This window comes from Ahaetulla prasina, chromosome 14 (genome assembly GCF_028640845.1).
Source record: "Ahaetulla prasina isolate Xishuangbanna chromosome 14, ASM2864084v1, whole genome shotgun sequence".
In the NCBI taxonomy this organism is placed as follows: Eukaryota; Metazoa; Chordata; class Lepidosauria; order Squamata; family Colubridae; genus Ahaetulla; species Ahaetulla prasina.
This window is the reverse complement of record NC_080552.1, coordinates 469,713-492,498: the sequence shown is the minus strand read 5'-3', so window position 1 is coordinate 492,498 and position 22,786 is coordinate 469,713. Positions and strand designations below refer to the sequence as shown.

At 42.1% G+C, this 22,786-nt stretch overlaps 1 protein-coding gene across 1 annotated transcript in view; it reads left to right on the top strand.

Moving 5' to 3' along the window:
* LOC131185294 (uncharacterized) overlaps positions 1–22,786 on the top strand; it is a 210,222-nt gene that overhangs the window by 168,576 nt on the left and 18,860 nt on the right. The window contains exons 44-50 of the mRNA XM_058157710.1: positions 2,499–2,602; positions 3,486–3,604; positions 3,700–3,858; positions 4,896–5,104; positions 15,692–15,795; positions 19,883–20,001; positions 20,905–21,078. Coding sequence (XP_058013693.1) covers positions 2,499–2,602; positions 3,486–3,604; positions 3,700–3,858; positions 4,896–5,104; positions 15,692–15,795; positions 19,883–20,001; positions 20,905–21,078 — 988 coding nt within the window. The remainder of the gene's footprint in view (positions 1–2,498; positions 2,603–3,485; positions 3,605–3,699; positions 3,859–4,895; positions 5,105–15,691; positions 15,796–19,882; positions 20,002–20,904; positions 21,079–22,786) is intronic.

Here is a 22,786-nt window from a genome sequence, read left to right as displayed (position 1 = left end):
CCACCAACGCAACCAAAGCCGTCTCGGTGCTGTATCCGGGTCTGAAACCGGACTGGAATGGGTCCAGATAGACAGTTTCCTCCAGGTGTTGAGGAAGCTGAAACGCCACCAACAACCTTCGCCAGAAAGCGAAGGTTGGAGACTGGATGATAGTTCGTTAATACAGCTGGGTCCAGGGAGGGCTTCTTGAGGAGGGGCCGCACCACCGCCTCTTTCAAGGCGGCGGGGAAAATGCCCCTCAACAAAGAAGCGTTAGTAACTCCCAGGAGCCAGCCTCGTGTAACCTCCCGTGTGGCCAGTACCATCCAGGAGGGACACGAGTCCAATAAACATGTGGTGGGGTTCAACCTGCCCAACAACCTGTCCATGTCATCGGGAGTTACAGGATCGAACTCAGCCCAGATAATACTCTCAAGACTCGTCCCCGCCATCCCACCCGGATCTATCCAATCAGTGTCCAATCCGTCCCGAATCCGAGCGATTTTATCAGATAGATACTGTACAAAATCCTCAGCACGCCCCTGTAGAGGGTCCTCCCGGGCCTCCTGCCTAAGCAAGGAGCGGGTAACCCTAAACAGGGTGGCTGTGTGATTATCTGCCGATGCGATGAGAGAGGAGAAGTAATTATGCTTCGCTGCTCTGATCGCCACTAGGTAGGTCTGAATATGCGACCGCGCTAGGGTTCGGTTGGGTTCGGAGCGGCTGGACCTCCAAGCGCTCTCTAGGCATCTTTTCCGACGCTTCATCTCTCTCAGCTCCTCGTTATACCAGGGAGCTGGTCGAGTTCGTCGCCGGATCAGAGGCCACAAAGGCACGACGCGGTCTAAGGCCCCAGCTGCCGCCTCCTCCCAGGTGGTGACCAGTTCCTCGGCCGAGCCATGGGCTAAATCCCTCGGAAACGGCCCAAGCCCCGTCAGAAACCTCTCCGGGTCCATCAGGTGCTTGGGACGGAACCATCGAACCGGTTCCGTCTCCCTGCTGCATGGTGCAGCGGTTCGAAAGTCTAGCTGAAGGAGTAAATGATCTGACCATGACAGGGGTTTAGATATTAACTCCCCTAATTCCAGATCATTTAGCCACTGTCCTGAGACAAAAATCAAGTCCAGTGTGTTACCCCCGGTGTGGGTGGGACCGTTCACTACCTGGGTCAGGTCCAAGGCCGTCATGGAAGCCATGAACTCCCGAGCCTCCGTCGACAAGTCGCCCGCTGACAGCAAGTTGAAATCCCCCATGACCATAAGTCTGGGGGTCTCAACCGCCGTCCTGGCTATCATCTCCAGCAGTTCGGGCAGGGCTGCCATTACGTAGCAAGGAGCCAGGTACGTAATCAGCAAGCCCACCTGCACCCCACGGCCCCACCTCACTAGGAGGGTTTCGCAGCCAGCTATCTGCGGGACAATGACCTCCCTCGGTTTCAGACTCTCGTTGATAACAACCGCTACCCCCCCTGCCCCTACTCTGGGCCCTCGGCTGATGGAATGCACGGAAGCCTGGTGGGCACATCTCAGTAAGGGGCACCCCCCCTTCTGTGCCCAACCAGGTCTCCGTAATGCCAACTAGGTCCGCACCCCCCTCCTGAATGAGATCACATATGATCTCATTCATATGTGATCTCTGAATGAGAACACCAGAACAACTAGACACAAGAACAGTTTTTTCCCAAAGGCCATCACTCTGCTAAACAAATAATTCCCTCAACACTGTCAGACTATTTACTGAATCTGCACTACTATTAATTGTTTCATAGTTCCCATCACCAATCTCTTTCCACTTATGACTGTATGACTATAACTTGTTGCTGGCAATCCTTATGATTTATATTGATATATTGATCATCAATTGTGTTGTAAATGTTGTACCTTGATGAACGTATCTTTTCTTTTATGTACACTGAGAGCATATGCATCAAGACAAATTCCTTGTGTGTCCAATCACACTTGGCCAATAAAATTCTATTCTATTCTATTCTATTCTATTCTATATGAGGGGGGCCTTATTCATAACGGACCTGGCATTGCATAACATCAACCTAAGGTCCAGGTTCCGAGGGATAGAGCCACTCGGGACACGAGAGAAGTCCAGGGGCCCGGAGTGCGGAATCACTTCCAAACAGCGAGAGCTCACTCCCCGAACAATAAGAAATGAGAATAGAATAGAAAATAGAATAGAAAATAGAATGGAGTGGAGTAGAACAGAACAGAACAGAACAGAACAGAACTCTGATGAGACCTGTCCAATATGGTTGAAACTCTGGCCTAGCTCTCATCTACCTCAGAGAACACAAGCCCCACAATCATATCAGGTTAATATCCCATTGGTGGTAATATTATTTTAATTATTATTAATTATTATTTTTAATTATTAATAAAGTCTCTTTTTTCTGAATTCTATATCCAAATTTAAGAGTCAAAACTCTCCCTATCGCTGTAAATTTGACCCCAGACCCAAATATACTACTCTAAAGATTTGCTCTATTTCCTCTTTTTCTCCCTGCTCAGAATGGCTGGCTTGGATGGGAGTTTCCCACAGATGTCATCAGAAAATTGTCAAGATGTTTACAAGTTTGCCATAGACTACTTGACTTCCAAGATTTCTCAAGGAGGTTAGAACTACTATTTTCTTTTTTTGATTGAGAGCTACTATAATAAAAAGCAAATCAGATAGAACTCAGGATGGCAGAGAGAACACGCTTGGACTGCACCACTTCAAAGATGTATTCTTAAATAATCCCAAAGGTGTTCTTTCAAAAGGCAACTGGACTTTCTTGTTTTTCTTTGAAGATGTTTCGCTTCTCATCCAAGTAGCTTCTTTAGCTCTGACTATTGAAAAACCACCTTTGGGACAACCATGACATGGGATGATTGAGAATCTCCAGACATTTAGCTATGCACAAATTTCTCACCTAAACCTATCTTATGTCTACCATTTTAATTTCTATAAAGATCCCCTATGGAAAACAGAAGGGGGGAAAAGAAGAGAAGAAACTGTGAGAAATTTAGAAAAATGATTTTAAGTTTTAAATGTTGAATAATAATAATAATAATATTTTAATTTGTATACCGCCCTTCTCCCGAAGGACTCAGGGTGGTGAACAACCAAATAAAATACAAACACAGACACATACAATATTAAAAAACAACCCTTAAAAAACTTATTCAATTTGTCAAAAAATTTAAAATACAAATTATACCCATAAAATTACAAAAATTTAAAACCCATTAAATTAAATTAAAATTTTAAAAATCAAGCCAGTCCAGCCATACAAAATAAATAGGTTTTAAATTCGCGGCGAAAGGTCCTAAGGTCAGGTAATTGTTGAAGTCCAGGGGGAAGCTCGTTCCAAAGTAATATGTGTGGTTCTTAATTGTGTGCTCTGTGGGCAGTAATCCCACATCTGCCTCCCCCACCCCTGCTTTTAGTCCTTTAATTCACAGGCCCACAGAAGCATTGCACCATTTTTCTGATACTATCTTTTGTCTTTGCAGGTGATCCTTGCATTGAAAATACCCGAGGCAGCTTGGACTGGTTAAATGCCAATTTTAAACGCTTCAGCAAATTAGCCACTTATCAAGACCTGGCTGGCCTGAATCCAGATTTTAATGCAGTAAATAAAGCACTGGCCTAGAGGAGGAGGAGAAAAAGGAGGGAGGCTGGAAAGGATTTCCTTTGATTTAGAATTACCTTCATTTGTTTCCACAGCTGGATGCAGTCACAGGTCTCTCGCCGTGGCAACTGGCTGACTACACCTTAGGAGGTGGGGTTCTGCGTGACACAGACAAAGCCCGGAAGGTCTTTGGGGCTCTTGATTCACAGGATATTGCAGAGTTTATGGATGCTTTCAATGTTGCTGCCAAGCAGGTCAGACATATACACACTTACACATACACACATACTCACACAGAGCTTCCTTCTTTTCACAGTACCTCAGTAACGTGGTGATAAGGGGACAGGGAAAGAACTGAATTTCATTGGCACCTGTATCATGTTGGTAGGGAGGAAGGGATAAACTACAATGGCATGTACTTAATCCTCCGATTTAGTCTGGATGAGAGTCACCAATCCTCCAGAATAATCTGGAAAAGCCTTATATATTTGTAGTTCACTTATTTCATAAATGGCAGCACAGCCCCTGCTGTAAAAAAGATTCAAGTTGTTCACAGATTCTTTTTTAACAAATCCACTTGCACAAGAGGGCTGGAAATTCCTATCACAGTCTCCGAGGTTGTGTACTTTATAGCTTAATTCTTGCGTTAAAATGTCTTATTGAAGTCCATAATTCTTACTTTGGCTATTCAATCTGGAGGCATGCCAATTTACGCTTTAAATTGAGTTAACTCTCTGAATCAGGTTCAATTGAATTGGATGCTTTTAGCTATTTAGAGGGCTTTATGCCTAAAAGCTGATTTTTCAAATCTACTGGGAAAATCAAATGTTATAATTTAATGTGATTCTGGGGAACAAAGAGCAGAATCCTATGAGTCTTGAATATTTCCATTTGATCTAAATTTTGGCCTGGATACCATCTTGGAGAAGAGGCAATGCATCCCATACATGGGTATGACTCCTTCATGGAGAGAGGTCTAGAACAAGGCTGCTAATAACAAGGGCCACCTTCACTCAGTTGCTGCCTGTGTAGGACGGCCATGGGTTAGGAGAGGGTGTTGCAAAAGTTAAGATGGCAGCCACATCTGGATGATTGGTGCCTCACCCCTTTTAAGTGGCACATGAAAGGCAGGGTTTCAGTCCTCTCTCATGTTCACGATGAGTTTTCTAACCCTCTGTGGATGCTCAGTGTCTTCTCAAAGTAATATCCTTCCATTTCACGGAATTCTGCTCAACAATTGTTGGCTGGGAAGAAACATCCTAAGATTGTGTTTTCTTCTTTATTCTCCAAGCATCATCTGTCTCTACTGCCCCGTTTGGAGATAAGGCGGTTCATCCTGGGTGAAATTTTCTGTCACTTGAGTGGCCTCATCCACCTCTTCACCCCAGCAGACTATAACACATGGTTTGGACAACGGCTCCACTTTTTCCTGAGTAGCTTGAATGCCCAGAATCTTGGTTTCCTACCTAGTGACCTGAGCTGTGATTCCCTTGCAGCCATGTACGTACAATTCTGTTCCTTTCATCCAATGTATATTTCCTCAAATAATACTGTTCCAATATTTGAGAGGCTCTTACAAAGACAAGGTGGTCAAATTATTTTCCAAAGCACCAGAAAGCCACAAAGACAAGAAACAATGGTTGGAAATTAATCAAGGAGAGAAGCAACCTAGAACTAAGGAGAAATTCCCTAACAATAAGAACAATTAACCAGTGGAACAGCTTGCCTCAAGAAGTTGTGGAAGCTCCATCACTGGAGGCTTTTGAGACTGGACAGCCACTTGTGTGGAATAGCATATGGTCTCCTGCTTGAGCAGGGATTGGACTAGGGCAGGGATCTGCAACCTTAAACACTCAGAGCCATTTGGACTAGTTTCCCACAGAAAACAAAACACCAGGAGCCACATAACCTGGGTGGGCATGGCCAACTCGATGTCACTCACTCCCATCCAGTCACATGACCTCCCCCCAACCATGCCTGCTCGGGTTTTGTGGCTCCTCGTGTTTTCTATGGGAAACAGGTATATATATCTCTCTCCCCCTCTTTCCCATCTCTCTCTTCCTCCCTCTCTCTTCCTCCCTCCCTCCCTCTCTATCTCCCTCCCTTCCCCATCTCTCTCATCCCCCCCCTCTCTCTCTTTCTCTCCCTCCCTCCCTCTCCCCCACTCCCCACCCCCACTTCCCAACCCACACGCACAGGGAATAACTATAAGGAAATTTGGCCACGTTCTCTCTGTCTCTGGAAAGATATAAAAATAAACCTTGTGTTGCAAAAGGAGTGACTGTCAGACTGTTACGTTACAGCACCTTGAGGTTGCCGCCTTAGATCGCCACACACACTTCAGAGAAGCATCATCCCAAGCAGCAACACACTGACACAGGCACACATACACATCCTGCAACTTGGTCCAAATGGCCGGAAAATATAGTCCCTAGTGCCCCCAAAGATGCTTGGCAGGCAAAGTATGGGACAACCTGCCCCCACCACCAAGGCAGTGTCCGCTGAATCTTTGAAAAACTGGGCAAAGGCAAAGAGAGGGGAGCAGACAAAGCCAAATTGAGCCGAATCTCTTTCTCTCTCCCCCCCCCCTCTCTCTCGGCCCAACTGGAGCAGGAAATGGCAGGCAGCTACTTCTGGCCTTGGTTAGTGTTGGACATGAGACCTGCTCTCCCCCTGAGAGAGAAAGTTGCCAGGGGCGAGTGGGGCAGGGAATGGGCACCAGGAGGAGGAGGGGTCACCCTCATTGTGAAGCACATTTTCACTGTGCTGCACAAGGCATGAGAGCAGCAGGCAGGCCATGGAGGGGCATTGGGTGTTCCCCCCCCCAAGTGCCAAAAAGAAAGCCAACCAGGCTTCTCCTCCTAGAAGCCCCCCCTACCCTTCCCCCTGCTCCCTGCTCTGTTCCACCTATCTCCCACTCAATCCCACTTTGGAACAGTGGAGCAAGCGCTGAAATGCGTGTTGGGGCGTTGTCGGAATGCGCCTTCTAACCCTCTGATGTTCGGTCCACAATTCACCATGCTTCTCCAGACAGCAGCTTGCTGAGGAGGATGGGAGCAGCCCTGATGCCTCCTCTGTATCCCGCTGTGAGACCTTGGCCAGGCCTCTCCACTGTCCAACTCACCAATGGGGGCACTTCCAACAGGCAAGCCACACCCTCCCTCTGGGCTTTTGTACTCAGCGCTAGACTGGGGGAGGGGAGCGCTTCCCCATGCTTCTTTCTCTTGGCCCTGCCGATGAGGGAGGAGGAAGGCCAGGCTTGGGGGATGGCCCTCACCCTGCAAGATCTGCCCGCGCCGTTCTCTTTCAGCCCTTTTTGCTGGTGGCAGCAGCAAATTTCCACAATGAAGGTGAAATCCTGTTGCCACACAAAGGCAAGTACAGGGGCTCTTCACTCCCACACTAAGGGTCTGCCCACTGGCTCCGCCCACTGCCACCAACACAATAGGGCAGCAGCTCTTTCATCCCTCTGCCACGACAGGGCACCAGGGAGCCGCAGCAGAGGGGTGAAAGAGCTGCATGTGGCTCCAGAGCCGCAGGTTACCAACACCCGGACTAGGGCCTCCAAACTCCCTTCCAACTCTTTTATTCTGTTATAATAACCTCTAACAACTTGCAACCAACCACACGGGAATGCTATTATTAATGGTAATTAGGTAGTAATTTTTTTGCAAACAAATTTTGTTAAAATTTTTCTTTCATTATGCATATTTTATGATCAGAGTGTTGACAGAGTGTTCACATCTTATACATTGTTTTTTCCATATTTATCCCACATTTCAATTTATCTCTTAATTTAACATGTCTTCATACTTACACCCAATTACCATTTCATATTTCATCTGCTATTCTGTTTTATTAAAAGCATTTTACATCCTCATATTCACTTCTTACATTAAAGTCCTTTAAACTTAATTGAGCTTCTACAATTAATAATATTAATACAATTCCCTTAAATCGACTAATATATACCTTATTTCCCTTCGTCCTTTCCACTATTCCACTTTCCACTATCCTTTAGCCATTTTCTCTTGGTCTCTCAAAAATTCCACTCCTTAGTAATTTCCTCCTTTTATCCCATTCTTTTAGCTTCTTTGTATCTTTTCTCCTCACTCCTTTTCACTTTTAAATATATTACTCGAATTGTTCCCCCCAAGTTTTCTCCTAATCTCTTTCTACTATTTTCTTCTTTTCACTTTGTTTGATTCTTTTTGGGGGAATACTCCCCTATATCCACTCTTTTTTTACCACTGTTAATCCCAGTGAAATCATTTAATTGCTTTTTGCTTTCAATTCCTTTTCTTTCGGTATTATTTTCTTCTTTTTTAAAAAAAATCATTCCTTTTATGTTATCATTTCACCTGATATTCCTGATCAAAACTTCTAATGTCAAAATAAATAGCAATGGGGATAGCGGGCAACCTTGCCTTGTACCTTTCCTGATTTTAACATTTCCTGTCATTTCTCCATTTATCGTTATCTTATTGGTATTGGTATTCTCTCCTTACATCTTTAACTCTTTTGAGCATTTGCCTCAATACCACAATTTCTTTATCTTTGTGTCTTAGTGCTGTATTTCTTGCTGCTTGCAATATCTCCATTTTCAATGCTTTCTTTGTGAATCTTGCATGTACTTCTCCTGGCAATTTGTTTCTCATTTCATATCTTGTACGTATTCTAAAAGCTTCATCAATTTCATTTAAAATCTTCTCCTTGGGTTGATCCAGAGCGTCCATCAAAATCTCAGCTATCACCTCAGGCAGATTTTCTCCTTTCTCCTCCTCAATATTTTGAAAAATCAGCCTTGTCCATTTCCAGCTGCATTATTGTTTGTTGCTGTAAATCTTGAATTTTATCATTAACATAAATTTTTATTTATTTATTTATTTATTATTCATATTTGTATACCACCCTATCTCCCGAAGGACTCAGGGCGGTTCACAGGCAAATAAAACATTTATATACACATTAAAATAACCATTAAAAAACTTATTCTAATGCCAAATTTTAAAATATAAATATAAATATTAAAACCAATTTAAAACCCCTATAAATTTAAAATCTAGGCCAGTCCTGCACAGATGAATAAATGTGTCTTGAGCTCGCGACGGAAGGTTCGGAGGTCCGGAAGTTGATTTTCCTCCTAGTTCCTCAACTTTTTTCTCTGTCTCTTCCGTCTTTTCTTCTACTTTTTGAATCCTTCCTTCGTGTTTCTCCATCATGTCTTTCATTTCTTTTATATCTTGTTTCAAATCATTTATTTATTTATTTATTTATTTATTAATCACATTTATATACCGCCCTATCTCCTGAGGGACTCAGGGCGGTTCACAGGCAAGTAAAAACATATAAATACAAATTAAAATAACAATTAAAAAACTTATTCTACAAGGCCGAATTATTAAAAAGCAATATAAATAATAAAACCCATTTAAAACCAATATAAATTTAAAATCTAATCCAGTCCTGCGCAGATGAATAAATGTGTTTTAAGCTCGCGACGGAAGGTTCGGAGGTCCGGAAGTTGACGAAGTCCTGGGGGGAGTTCGTTCCAGAGGGTGGGAGCCCCCACAGAGAAGGCCCTTCCCCTGGGTGTCGCCAGACGACACTGCCTAGCTGACGGCACCCTGAGGAGTCCCTCTCTGTGAGAGCGCACGGGTCGGTGAGAGGTATTCGGTAGCAGTAGGCGGTCCCGTAAGTAACCCGGCCCTATGCCATGGAGCGCTTTAAAGGTGGTTACCAAAACCTTGAAGCGCACCCGGAAGGCCACAGGTAGCCAGTGCAGTCTGCGCAGGATAGGTGTCACACGCGAGCCCCGAGGGGCTCCCTCTATCACCCGCGCAGCCGCATTCTGGACTAACTGCAGCCTCCGGATGCCCTTCAAGGGGAGCCCCATGTAGAGAGCATTGCAGTAATCCAGACGAGACGTCACGAGGGCGTGAGTGACCGTGCATAGGGCATCCCGGTCTAGAAAGGGGCGCAACTGGCGCACCAGGCGAACCTGGTAAAAAGCTCTCCTGGAGACGGCCGTCAAATGATCTTCAAAAGACAGCCGTTCATCCAGGAGGACGCCCAAGTTGCGCACCCTCTCCATCGGGGCCAATGACTCGCCCCCAACAGTCAGCCGTGGACTCAGCTGACTGTACTGGGATGCCGGCATCCACAGCCACTCTGTCTTGGAGGGATTGAGCTTGAGCCTGTTTCTCCCCATCCAGACCCGTACGGCTTCCAAACACCGGGACAGCACTTCGATAGCTTCGTTGGGGTGGCCCGGTGTGGAAAAGTACAGCTGGGTGTCATCATCATGAAATCATCATGAAGTGTTTGCATGAAATTTTTTAGCTCCATCTCCAGGGTCTTTTCTGTTGAAACAGGACTGCCTGTTGGAGGTACAAGTGTTGTAAGATTTTTCTTTGCACTCATTCTTGTAAATTTATATTCCAAGTATAATAAATTTGTAATCCAAGTATCTAATCCTCCCTGAAGGTTGGATTAGTTAAAAGGCAAAAATGCAGAAAAACCAAATCAACCACCACCCTCACAAATCAAATATCCATATAATCCAGATTAAAAATATAGTGTTGGGGAAAAAATCCAAAAGAAAAAGAATTAAAAAAAAAAAGATATACAAAACAAAAACCAAATATTACGTTGTCCCTACAAATCTTCAGACTCTTCTGGTCTTAATCCACTGTTTTGTTAATTTAGTTCTGGCGTTAAACTGTAATCAAAAGAAAGGAAAAAAAGGAAAGTTCCAAATAGCAAAGGAAGAAAAAAGAGAATATCAAACAGCTCTTAAGAAAGAGAAGAGAATAGGAATACTAAATGTGAGCTCAGCTATTTTGCTTGTCCTCCAGTTATCTTCTAGCAACAACAACAAAATCAAAGCCAAATTCTTCAAAGTATTCACAACTGAGTAAATAAAAAGGCCAGTTTCAAAAAACAAAACAGTAGAAAATTATAAACCAAAAACAAAGCTCAATCTTCTCTTTGCATCTCTGTTGTCTTTATCTTTTTAACCAAATGTCAAGGTCGAATTAGTCTTTTCAGTCTTAGAAATACTTTTTCTTCAGCCACAAGGTGGCACTGTTGGCTCACTTTCAGCAATACACCATACTTTCAACTTTATTGAAATTGTTAAATTGTTGAAATTGTTAACACTTTATATTTAGTTAAGATTCTAAGGTCCATATTTTTAATTCCCAATAGTATCCAAATTCAAATATTTGTCCAATCCACTCCAAGTTAAAGCTTTGTTGTTTTCCGAAATTGTTGACAGTCGAAACCAAGCAGTTTAGAAAAACAAGTACTCCTTAAAAATTCTCACAGCTTCCAGATTAAATCATGGTCACAGCTGTTGTTTCCATCCATACTCACTTTCCCCCAGCAGATGTCTGTCTCAAATCCACAATATTCTCAAAGCAACTGAGTAGAATAGAATAGAATTTTTTATTGGCCAAGTGTGATTGGACACACAAGGAATTTGTTTTGGTGCATATGCTCTCAATGTACATAAAAGAAAAGATACGTTCATCAAGGTACAACATTTACAACACAAATGATGGTCTATATATCAAAATAAATCATAAGGATTGCCAGCAACAAAGTTACAGTCATACAGTCATAAGTGGAAAGAGATCGGTGATGGGAACGATGAGAAGATTAATAGTAGTGCAGATTTAGTAAATAGTTTGGCTGTGTTGAGGGAATTATTTGTTTAGCAGAGTGATGGCCTTCGGGAAAAAACTGTTCTTTTGTCTGGTTGTTCTGGTGTGCAGTGCTCTATAGCGTCGTTTTGAGGGTAGGAGTTGAAACAGTTTATGTCCTGGATGTGAGGGATCTGTAAATATTTTCACGGCCCTCTTCTTGATTCGTGCAGTATACAGGTCCTCAATGGAAGGCAGACTGGTAGCAATTATTTTTTCTGCAGTTCTAATTATCCTCTGAAGTCTGTGTCTTTCTTGTTGGGTTGCAGAACCGAACCAGACAGTTATAGAGGTGCAAATGACAGACTCAATAATTCCTCTGTAGAACTGAATCAGAGCTATCCAAAATATTTTAAATTCACATATAGAGTTCTTTTCCTCAGGTTTCGTTTTCTTTTATTGTTTTTAATTCCTCCAAATTCAATTTTAAATCCAGTTATAAAATTTTCTTTCTTGGGCTTTAGTGTTTTAACTTCTTCTTGGTTCTTTTCCTTCAGATGTCAAAACTGTCAAAAATATTATAATCCACATAAAAAGAATTTTCCCTCAGGTTTCTTGTCCTTATATTATTTTTGATTTCTCCAAATCCAATTTTAAGTCCAGTTATAAAATTTTCTTTCTTGGGCTTTAGTATTTAGAACCCTAAGCTCCTCTTGGTACTTCTCCCTTTATTAACTTCCCCAAATACCAATTAGCTGCTCATTTCCTCTCTGGGGCACCCTTTGATGTTGTTAAAAACTTTCTTTTTTACCTGCACCTGCTCCTGCACAAAAAACTTAGTCTGGTTGCCCCAGCTACAGAGTGGTCATTTTGCAATGGCTGCCGCCCCCTCTGCCAGATTGAAGAGCTGTCTCCGACCTTCCAAGGAACTTGCCTGTTCCTCTTGGTCTTCCAAGATGCCTCTCCTTTGTCACCAACCCTACAGGATGGTTCCGGCTGGTTTTCACAGGGCTCATTGGAGCCTGCTATTTCTCCAGCCAGTCTCGCTGCGACACTTCGGGTTCCTCCTCAATTGGGTAGTATTTTTTAATCTGCAAATAGGTCAAGTTGTTTTTCTTATAGTTCCTCCTTTTTGTGAACTGGTCAAATTCAGTTTATCAAGCATGGACATGCCTTTCCAAACATATGCTAAGATTTGTATATCATTTAGTGAACAATTCTTCCAAAGGTATATGAATTTACCTTACAAATTTACCTAATACACTTTTACATAGGTGTCACAAATAAATTACAAGTGGCATATAATAATGTTCTGTATATGGAACTGCCTTTGGAAATGACCAAAAAGGTAGAGATGGTGCAGAAAGTAATGACTAAACTTCTGGATGAGTATCCCACTCTAGCAAAGAAAAACAACAAATTACTGCATTTGTTGCCAGTGTCCTTCTGGGCCAGATTTAAAGTATTGACTATTAACTTTAAAGCCCTGTGTGCCATAGACAACTAGGACACAGTCTGACTTTGACTAAGGGACAAGCCTTCTAAATGGGGGCTGCACTCTTGGGAATACTCTCTTTCAGAGATAGAGATGTTCCCAACCATTATTAATTTTGTCTTTTTCTTTGAACCTGCTTTTGACTTTGGGTTGTTTTTAGGCCCTTTTCATTTTATTTGGGGGGTTTTTTGGTGCTGTTTTATCTTATTATCATCTGTCCAAAGTTTGCTAGGATTGGTGTATGATACAATTACTGTAGATTTCTATATGTAGATATGTATGCATTTTAATTAGAAAATGCATTTAAAATATATATGGCATCTCAAACAATAGTTGTATTTCAATTTTTTTTTAATTGAAAAAGTTTTAAAAAACAAAAACATTTTCCCCCTTTCCCCCCCTCCCCCCTCACAGCCCCCTTCTCCCCTCCCTTCACACACACACACCCCGGCTTCCCGGGTCAATCACAAGGTATTGTTATACATATACAAAACACAGAGTAAGATTTTCCCTTCTAATCCAGTTAGCCTCATCCGAGTCTTTTCATTTCCTGACCTCCCCCATTACATTCTAAAATAATACATCCTAATTATTCAAAGGCAATCTGATATCTCTTAATCTGATATCTGTTTTGTAAATAATCAACCCATTTTTTCCATTCAGTTAAATATCTTTCCTGCGGATTCCGCAACCTCCATATATCTCTAAACTCAAAGTCTTCCATCAATTCAAAAAAGGATTTTGGTAGTTTTGCATGTATAGGTATCTTCTTAGAAGAGGTTCTCTTATCATTTCTTGTATCAATTACTCCATTCCAATCTCCTAATAAAATAAACAAACTGTAGTCCCAGAGGATCAACCTCTCGTATAACATTTTATAAAACTTTTCTTGTTGCTCATTAGGTGCATAAATTCCTATCAGTAATGTCTTTTTTGCATCTATCACCAGTTCAATAGCAATATATTTTCCTTGAGTATCTGCCTCAATTAACTTAGCTGGTATATCCTTCCTGATATATACAACTATACCATTTTTCTTTTTATCCAAAGCTGATGCAACAAAATGTTTACCTAATTTTGAATTTATTAAGTATTTTTGGTCTGATAATTTGATATGTGTCTCTTGCAGGCAAATCACATCATTTTTAAATTGTTTCAGATAGTGAAATATTTTCCTTCTCTTCTGAGCTGAATTCAAGCCATTAACATTCCATGATAAAAATCTATTTGCCATTACTGGCCTCCTGAAGCTTTGAAGCAGACAACAGAAGAGCCTCCTCCGGTATCTTCCGTCTAACTCCTCCCACAGCTTCCATTCTGGGGTCCTGACTTTTACTTTGAAGCTGTTGCTTTTCCTTACGCTTAAGAGCTCCTCTTGTCACCCTTTGCTCTTGTGGCTCCTCTGGTGCTGGCAGCAATGAGGCCTCTTGGGTCACCACGCCCTCTTGAATCTCTTGAAGTTTTTCTATAACTTCTATTTCAACTTTCAAGACTAGAGAGAAAATCCTTTGCCTTTAACACAGTGTCAATTCGGTATCTCCTTCCTTGATAAAATACTGTCAGACCAACTGGCATTTCCCATCTAAATTGAATTTGGTGTTTTTTAAGTTCTTGTGTAAAAAAGACAAAATCCTTCCTGTCTCTTAACATCTTGGAAGGAATCTCTTTCAGGACCTTCAACTCCTGTTCTCCAATTTTCAAAGTTTTCTGATATGCAACTTGCAAAATCTGATTTCGCATAGTTCTTTTCACAAAATAAACCACAATGTCCCGAGATAGCTTTCTCTGTCTTGTGATCCAAGAATTAACTCTATAAGCTAACTCTTGGGATTCCACTTCAATAAATTCAGCCAGTGCTTCTGATATGATTTTTCTTAGGTCCTCTCCTCTCTCTTCCTGCAACCCGCGAATTCTGAGAGCTCCTTCCATAAGTTTATACTGCAATATCACAACCTGATCTTTGTTTTCATCCACTTTTGTCTGAATACCTTCCATTTTATCTTCTAAGTGCTTATTTGACTGAGAAATCTGTTGCATCTCTTCTTCCATTCCCTCAACTTTTTTAGACAAGCATTGAAAAGCCAGCATAATATCTTCTCTTATTTTTTCATTATTCTCCTTCATTTGTTCCCTTATTTCGCCATTAAGTTTTTCCATCATCTCCTTTTGCCTCTCTTCAAAAAGTTTTAATTGTCTTTAAGTATATCCTCAAGATTTGCTTCAGATCCCCTTCTTTCAGAGGGTTTTGATTGTTTAGCAGCCATTTCAATCTTCAATACAGTCAAGAATTTAAACTTAAAAGCTTTTCTTTGCCCCCTTCAGTATAGGAGAGCTCCATTTGTAACAATCCACCAATAGTGCTACTGTTAGCCTGAGAACTTCACACTTTCGCTTTCAAACGCCATTTTATAGAGTCAATTAAGCAGAGACAAAGAAGGGTTTCCAATTTCAAAAGGGGAAAAGTCAAGATACTTGCATGCTGTTTCTACTTCAAAGATCAAACGCTTGTGATTCTCCCCGTCTGCTTAAGAAGTCAGTCCATTTGAAAAGTCCTTTTGAGCAGAAGTGGTCCCTTACTCCCTTTTCCTGACAAAGCAGGAGCGCGTTTGAAGCCGGAGGACAGTGGGGCTCGGCGGGACCTCAAACCCAGGAATTTCGCTCTTCAGAGCAAAGCCCCTGGGGAGATCTACCGCTCTCCCACAGCTCTGCAAACCCCTTTTTGCCCAGGGGGTATGCTAAGGCCGGGGAACAGCTGATTTCGGCTTTTTCACCGGCTTTTATGATTTTCTAACGCAGAGTGCCCTGTTAGAGCACCCAACAGGAGCGGTGACATCACTGGAAGCCTATAGTTGTATTTCAATTTTGTATTTCAATTTCATGATGGCAAAATTAGATTCATTTACATTCAAATCTAAAGAAAATAATTTTTCCTTCGTGATTTTGCAGAGTGAGCACTTTAAAGGACCACCATGGCAACAACACATTTGAAAACCCGGAAGATATATATTCTTTTATAAAGCGGGTTCTCCATTTCCATGTACAAAATTCAGGTGAACCAATATTTTATTTTTATTTGTTTATTTCATCAAGCATGTATTTTATGACAGATACAAGTATAAACATAATTATAAATACATGAAATGGATACGAATAAAAGGAAACATTAGGACAGGGACGGTAGGCATGCTGGTGCGCTTAAGCACACCCCTTAAAGATCTCATAGGAATGGGGTGAGGTCTACAATGGACAGTCTAAGGTTAAAGTTTTGGGGGTTTGGGAGTCAGGTAGTGCATTCCAGGTGTTGACAACTCTGTTACTGAAGCCATATTTTCTGCAATCAAGTTTGGATCGTTTGGATGAGTTTGTATCTATTGTGTGTTCTTTTATTGTTTTGGTTGAAGCTGAAGTATTCATTGGCTGCTAGGACATTGTAGCAGATGATTTTATGTACTATGCTTAGGTCAGATCGAAGACGGTCTGACCTAAGATACCCAATCAATATCCTGGGTGAGCCAGGAGTGAATTTGTAGGGTTAAGAAATAAGGTTAGGCTTGTCTTCCTCTGCAGATGCTGTGTACCAGCTCCTATCCATTCCCTTCACTCCTATCTATTCCCCAAACTCAGTCAACACGGTCACTGACAAAATCTGCCTGTACTATTAGCAACAAAGCCCCAAGCCTTGGATTTTTGCTCCTGTTCTCCCCCACCCCACCCCATGAATCACTTCAGACATTCTTACTCCTAAATGGAATGACATGCCCCTACTTCTTTCCTTATAAAGAGCAAAATTTAGAAACACCTAGGTTCCAGTTTAGGTATAAACCACAAAAGAGGGCCATCCCAGAGAATAAAAAAGGCAAGATGGCAGTCATGACTGCATAATTGAACTCTGAGTTGTTTTTTTGGAGTGGTTGGAACATTATACATCTGTGTTCACTCTATGGACTTTTTTTTATAATTCCATGGATGTCTCAGCACAAAATCAACTATTCATTATATATATATATATATAATGCTTTATCAACAAGAACAAAGGAAACAGAAAAACATATATTGGTAACAAAACAAAAAAGTGTACAAAAAAGATAAGCCAAACCTCAAATAAATCTAACATTTAAACATACAAAAAAATCCACCCCAGCTAGATGAACTATTCTGTGCCAAAAAGTTTATGCCCCAAATGTTTTGACCATTTTAACTCTTACATCTGAAAAATTAATTAATTTTTCCTGTTTCTTAACATCCATAATCTTCAGATAGGGGCTGTGGGCACTATATAGTCAATACATATACATATACATATACATATATAGATACATACATACATACATACATACATACATACATATATATATACATATATAGATACATACATACATACATACATACATACATACATACATACATACATACATACATATATATTTATATATATATATATGTGACAGCAGCATGTTTCTGAGATGGCTGACAAAATGGGGTTGAGATAGGTGGGCTTTTATACATTCTTTGGGGCTTTGTGATTGAGATGCCTGTTCCTGTGCAAGAATATGTCCTTCAAGATTCCGATGGGTCATGGCTGGGGAAATGCTTGTCAGCTTTGGCTTGCCTATTGTGTTGCTTATTTGGAGTCTCTTTGCTTATGAATAGATTGGCCCACCCCTTCAACAAAATCTCCATTTCTAAAGATCAACCTCTTCAAGTTTCTGCTTCAGGCTGTTTTCCTATGGCAGGAAGACTGGGGCTGCTTTCTGCCTTTGTTAAGATTTCTTCTCTTTCTTTTTAAGGGGAAATATTCTATTTTACCTCTTTTTTAACATTAAGAATAAAGAATATTTTAATCTGGGGAGGGGATAACCTTCTTATGATATAACATTAACATTAAAATAGTAAAATTAATTTAAGTTTAAACATTTTAAACTAGAAAATATAATGTTATAAAATTTCAGAAAGGTAAAAAATTCTAAGATGGGCATTTAGTGATGGTTCATACAAGTTCATACATATTGAAAAAAAGAACCCAAACACTAAATACAAACTCGATGGACATTACCTTATAGATGACCCCCACCCTGTTAGACCTTGGAGTTTTCATATCCAATGATCTAAGTACCAAAGCCCACTGCAACTACATCGCAAAAAAGGCTTTAAGAGTTGTAAACCTAATCTTATGTAGCTTCTTCTCCAGAAACACTACATTACTTACCAGAGCTTGTAAAACATTTGCTAGACCAATTCTTGAATTCAGCTCGCCTGTCTGGAACCCATACCACATTTCAGACATCAATACAATTGAACGTGTCCAGAAATATTTTACAAGAAGAGTTCTCCACTCCTCTGTTTGCAACAAAATACACCAGACTTGAAATTTTGAATTTAGAAAACTTAGAACTCTGCCGCCTTCAACAGGACCTGTGCTTAACTCATAGAATCATCTACTGCAATGTCCTCCCTGTCAAAGACTACTTCAGCTTCAATCACAACGATACAAGAGCAAACAATAGATTTAAACTTAATGTTAACCACTTCAAACTTGATTGCAGAAAATATGACTTCTGTAACAGAGTCATTAACACTTGGAACACACTACCTGACTCTGTGGTCTCTTCTCAAAATCCCCAAAGCTTTAACCAAAAACTGTCTACTATTGACCTCACCCCATTCCTAAGAGGTCCATAAGGGGCATGCATAAGAGCACAAACATGCCTACCATTCCTGTCCTATTGTTTCCGTTCATTATATCCAATTAATATAGTTATTACATACTTATTATTATTATATAGCTATTTCATTTCATGTTAATGCCTATAGATACTGATATGACAAAATAAAAAAAAAAACGAAGTGTGGGTTGGTCTCATGGGGCCAGCCAACCGCATGGCTCTATGGTCACAATGTTAGATTTGTGTGCCCCCCCCCCACAAGGCTGCACAGCCATGTTTTGACCTGTTTGAAGAAAGCCAGCTGAGTGGAGATTCACCTCATCTCTGGGGGCAAGAAGTTTCCTTAAAAAAGGAGCTCAAAACTTTATCAAAACTTTCTTCTTTCACCAAGCAGGGCTGGCCTAACGATCTTATTGAGGGTTTTTTAGTGGGGTTTTTAAGGGGTTTAATTCAATTTTAGAATTTTATATACTCATTTTAATTACTCAGCTTATTGAATTAGATTTTTAATTAATACTGTATTTTAAATTTTTGTGGTATTTATGTTTTATTCATGCTGTACACCACCCTGTGTCCTCGGAGAAGGGCGGTATAAAAATGTGAAAAATAAATAAAATAAATAAATAATGCAGAGGCAACAGCAGAGAAGGTTCTCTTCCTAGCCCCTGCTTAGTCAAAATTCTTTGACTGATGGGGTTTGTATCATACCTTCCCTGCCTGGTTGAGGAAACGGACTGATGTAAATTCCCATTTCAAAGATCTTCCATTTTGAGAAATATCTGAATCTCTTCTTTGGGGTGCCATCAAAGCAGCAAGCTCAGCAGCTGGTTGACTGCTTTCTCTGAATCCAATGTTAATGCTGGGATGGGCAATGGGGCAGTTAGAGACTCTTCAACTAAACAAGTTAATTTGAGCAACAGCATTCAGAGGTTGCTTGCCCAGAACTGTGAGCTGTCATTCTATCTTACTCAATAGTTAGGGAAGAGTACTGGGACTTCTAGTTAGTAGCAACAAAAAGATTATAGCTTTGTTGCCATCTTTGGTGAATTTCAGTTCTCAGAAATGGCCTTGCTGACAGCAGAATACTGAGAGTTGAAATCTACTCTGCTGGAAGGTATCAAAATTAATCTAATACAGGTTTCCCATCCTTGGTATAGGTTAATGCCAAGCAGACAAATTTCTTCTGTAGAGTTTTGCAGAAGTTGTCTTCCAATCTGCTAAGCAGGCAGGCTCTGCCCTTAAGCACTTTGAGAAGTTTTGTCCTAGCTCTAGCATTTAAGCATCTAAACCTTTAAGATTTATTCTTGGATAACAAATATTTTGCACTTCAACTTTCCATATGCTTTGCTGGCTGACAAGTGTGGAAGCTGAAATCCAACACAGTCTGGCAAGTCGGGTGTTAGTGATAACCTGGTATGATAAGTAATTGTTTCTGCAAGCCTCTGGATTCCTGACTGCTTTCTCTTTGCCATAGACTCTGCTTGTGCACAGGGGATCTCCACAGACAGACAATGGCTGGCAAGATTTTTTGGACCCTTCACTATTTATGGCTCATACTCAGATTTCACTGCACTAAAAAGCAACTTCCATGGGGTAAGATTTTTGTGGTCAGGGGGAGTCTAAACTTGGTTCCTTGTCAGTAAAAAAACATCAAGAGGGATTTTTATTTGTTTTTTATTATTAAATTTATATGCTGCCCATCTTATAGTTATAGTGACTTTTGAGCCAGTGTCATTCAAACAGCCTTCAGAATTATTATTCAACCATCCCTCTCAATTCTGCTGATGTGTTTTAAGATTACATGCAAGGAATCCTTATCTTTGGGTTGTAACTTTAGGGCCAATGAGGTCAAACAGGTGAAACAGCCACGTAAGCGCCTTCCCAAAGTTTTAGCTTCCAAAATTTTACACTAGTCTGCAGGAAAGAGAGGGAGATTTCTGTACCTCCTTCCAGAGGCTATTCACTAACCTCGATGCCATTCTTAATGACCTGTGTCTGCAAGAGCAGTGAAAAATCTTGTAGTGCTTTCAAGATTACCAATTTATTATCACCCAAAACAAGTGCTTCAGTAGAACACTGGCCTTGAGTGAGCCTATGTGAAGTGGACGGCTAGTATTTATCCAGCAGATGGCAGCACCTAGCCAATCTCAGCTTATCTTGACACACCTGTATACTTAGATCTGGATGGAAGTTCATCAGGAAAGTCACTGAAGGACAGGAAGAGCCACTATCAAGACAGTGGTCAAAAAGCAGACTTGAGCCCAGACCAAGAAACTGTCAGACAAAAATGTCAGAGAAGCCTCTTCCTAGACAGCATAAAGAAAAGGAGGAGGAGGCAAACACATTCAGAGTGCAAAGTGCAGAGTTTTCAATTAAGTAGTCCTGCTCTGCGTGGCATTGGTTTCTTAGTCTATTTACCTTGTAGGGCTAACAAGATTCCAAGCCAGATCACCATCTCACTTTCAACTACACCTTGTTCTGCTTTTCTAAATATAGTCAGATTCCTCGGACTTGTTCTCTGCAAGAGCCTTGGCTGAGCTGTCCGTTCAAAGCCATACCGTTTACAGCACTTCAGCCATGAAGCATATCATCCAGACTATCAGGAAGAAAGCAGATGCAGACCAGTTCCTTGGCACTTATCTGGATGAGTTCAACTCTTTTGTAATGAAGGTCAGCAAAAGTTCTAGACACAGAGTTGTGCCTGGAGGGTGTGTGTTTCAGGGGTGGAATTCAACCGAATCGGACTGGATCGCATGTACTGGTAACAGCAATTTTAAATGGTTTGCCAAACCGGTAGAAACCACCCCTGGTTGGCCCCGCCCTCATCCACCCGCTCACCCAGGCGCTTGCCTGCCTTCGCAAGCTGGCCATGGGGACCGCCAGGAAGGCCGCGTGGAAGGCAGACAAGCAAGCATATCAGGGCTGCCCAGCCACAAGGAAGGGAGCTAGCAGCCTACTCCCTTCCACATGGCCCTGCCATGCTTGCCTGCCTTCCACGTGGCCTTCCTGGTGGTCCCCCATGCCTACTTGCCTTCTGAGGTCCAGTCCCACATCCAGCCCACGACGGGAGATGCGCTGCTTCTGGGCCAGGCCGGCCAACAGATGGGCAGCCAGCCCTTGAGGGAGACGCAGCTGCTGCATTGGGACCAAGAGGGACGGCAGTGGCGGTGCTTTAGGAGGGCGGGCAGTGTGCATGTGCAGCCCTGGGACATCTGCTCTCCCTCCTGGAGCACCGCTGCCACCCTGGAGCTCACCTTCACCTCTGCAGCTCGCTGGCCCCTTGGGGCAGTGCTCTTGCCCTTCTCTTTCTGGGCACAGCGCTTCTGCTTATTGGGCTGTCCCTGAAGCTGGCAGCTACACGGCCAGCTGTTTTGCTTTTTCCCTCTTTTTGGGAGGCTCGTGGGAGGCTTCTGCAGCGGCGCCGGCGCCAGCATGGGGGAGGCAGGCAATCCAGATGCCCTGTGCCGGTGCTTGCTTGGTGCAGCTGCAGGCAAGCCAAGATACAGTGGGACAAAGGGCTGGTGCATTGGGATCGCCTCTGCTTCCACCTTCTGCTGGTGCCATCACGCAAAGCCTCTCATGAGGAAAAAGAGGGAAAAAGCAAAGCGGCTGGCTATAGAGCTGCAAGCTTCAGGAAATGGTCCAGCAGGCAGAAGCGCCGTGCCCAGAAAGAGACGGGCAAAAGTAAAGCAGAGGCATTCCAAGCCTTTAACGTATCCCAGGATTGCAACGCTGAAGATTCAGAATGGAGCTTTTTTTGCGAACGGCAGGAAAATGGGGAAGGGAATTTTCCTGTCTACCATTCTTCTATCAGTCTATGTTGAGCTTGAGGAACGGATAATAGACAAGAAAATCCCCCTCCCCATTTTCCTGCATTTAGCAAAAGAGGCTCCATTCTGAACCTTCAGCGTATTCCAGGATTGCAACTCTGAAGGCTCAGAATGGAGCCGTTTTCATGAAAGACAGGAAAATGGGGAAGGGGATTTTCCTGCCTGTCATCCATTCCTGAAGCTCAGCACAAACTGAGGGAAGGATGGTAGGCAGGAAAATTCCCCTTCCCATTTTCCTGCCAAGTTATGAGGAGATCCTTAATGACCTTTGTTTCTTGCTTAACAAAGGAAACTGGGATTGCTGTTACTAAGTGATGTGGTCATAAGACATTGTGCTTTACAACTGCATTGCTTAGAGATGGAGATTCCAGTCTTAATTACTGTTGTTAATGAAATACTACCTGTAATGCCTTTGCTTTGCAAGCTGCCCTGTTTGCCAGTTTGCTTCCAGTGTGGCTCAAGGGGCTGGTGGTTCCTAAAAACAGGAGTGGCTGGAAGGGGAGGGGCCAAGTGAGGCACCCCTGAAAGTGAGTGATGTCAAGTTGGCC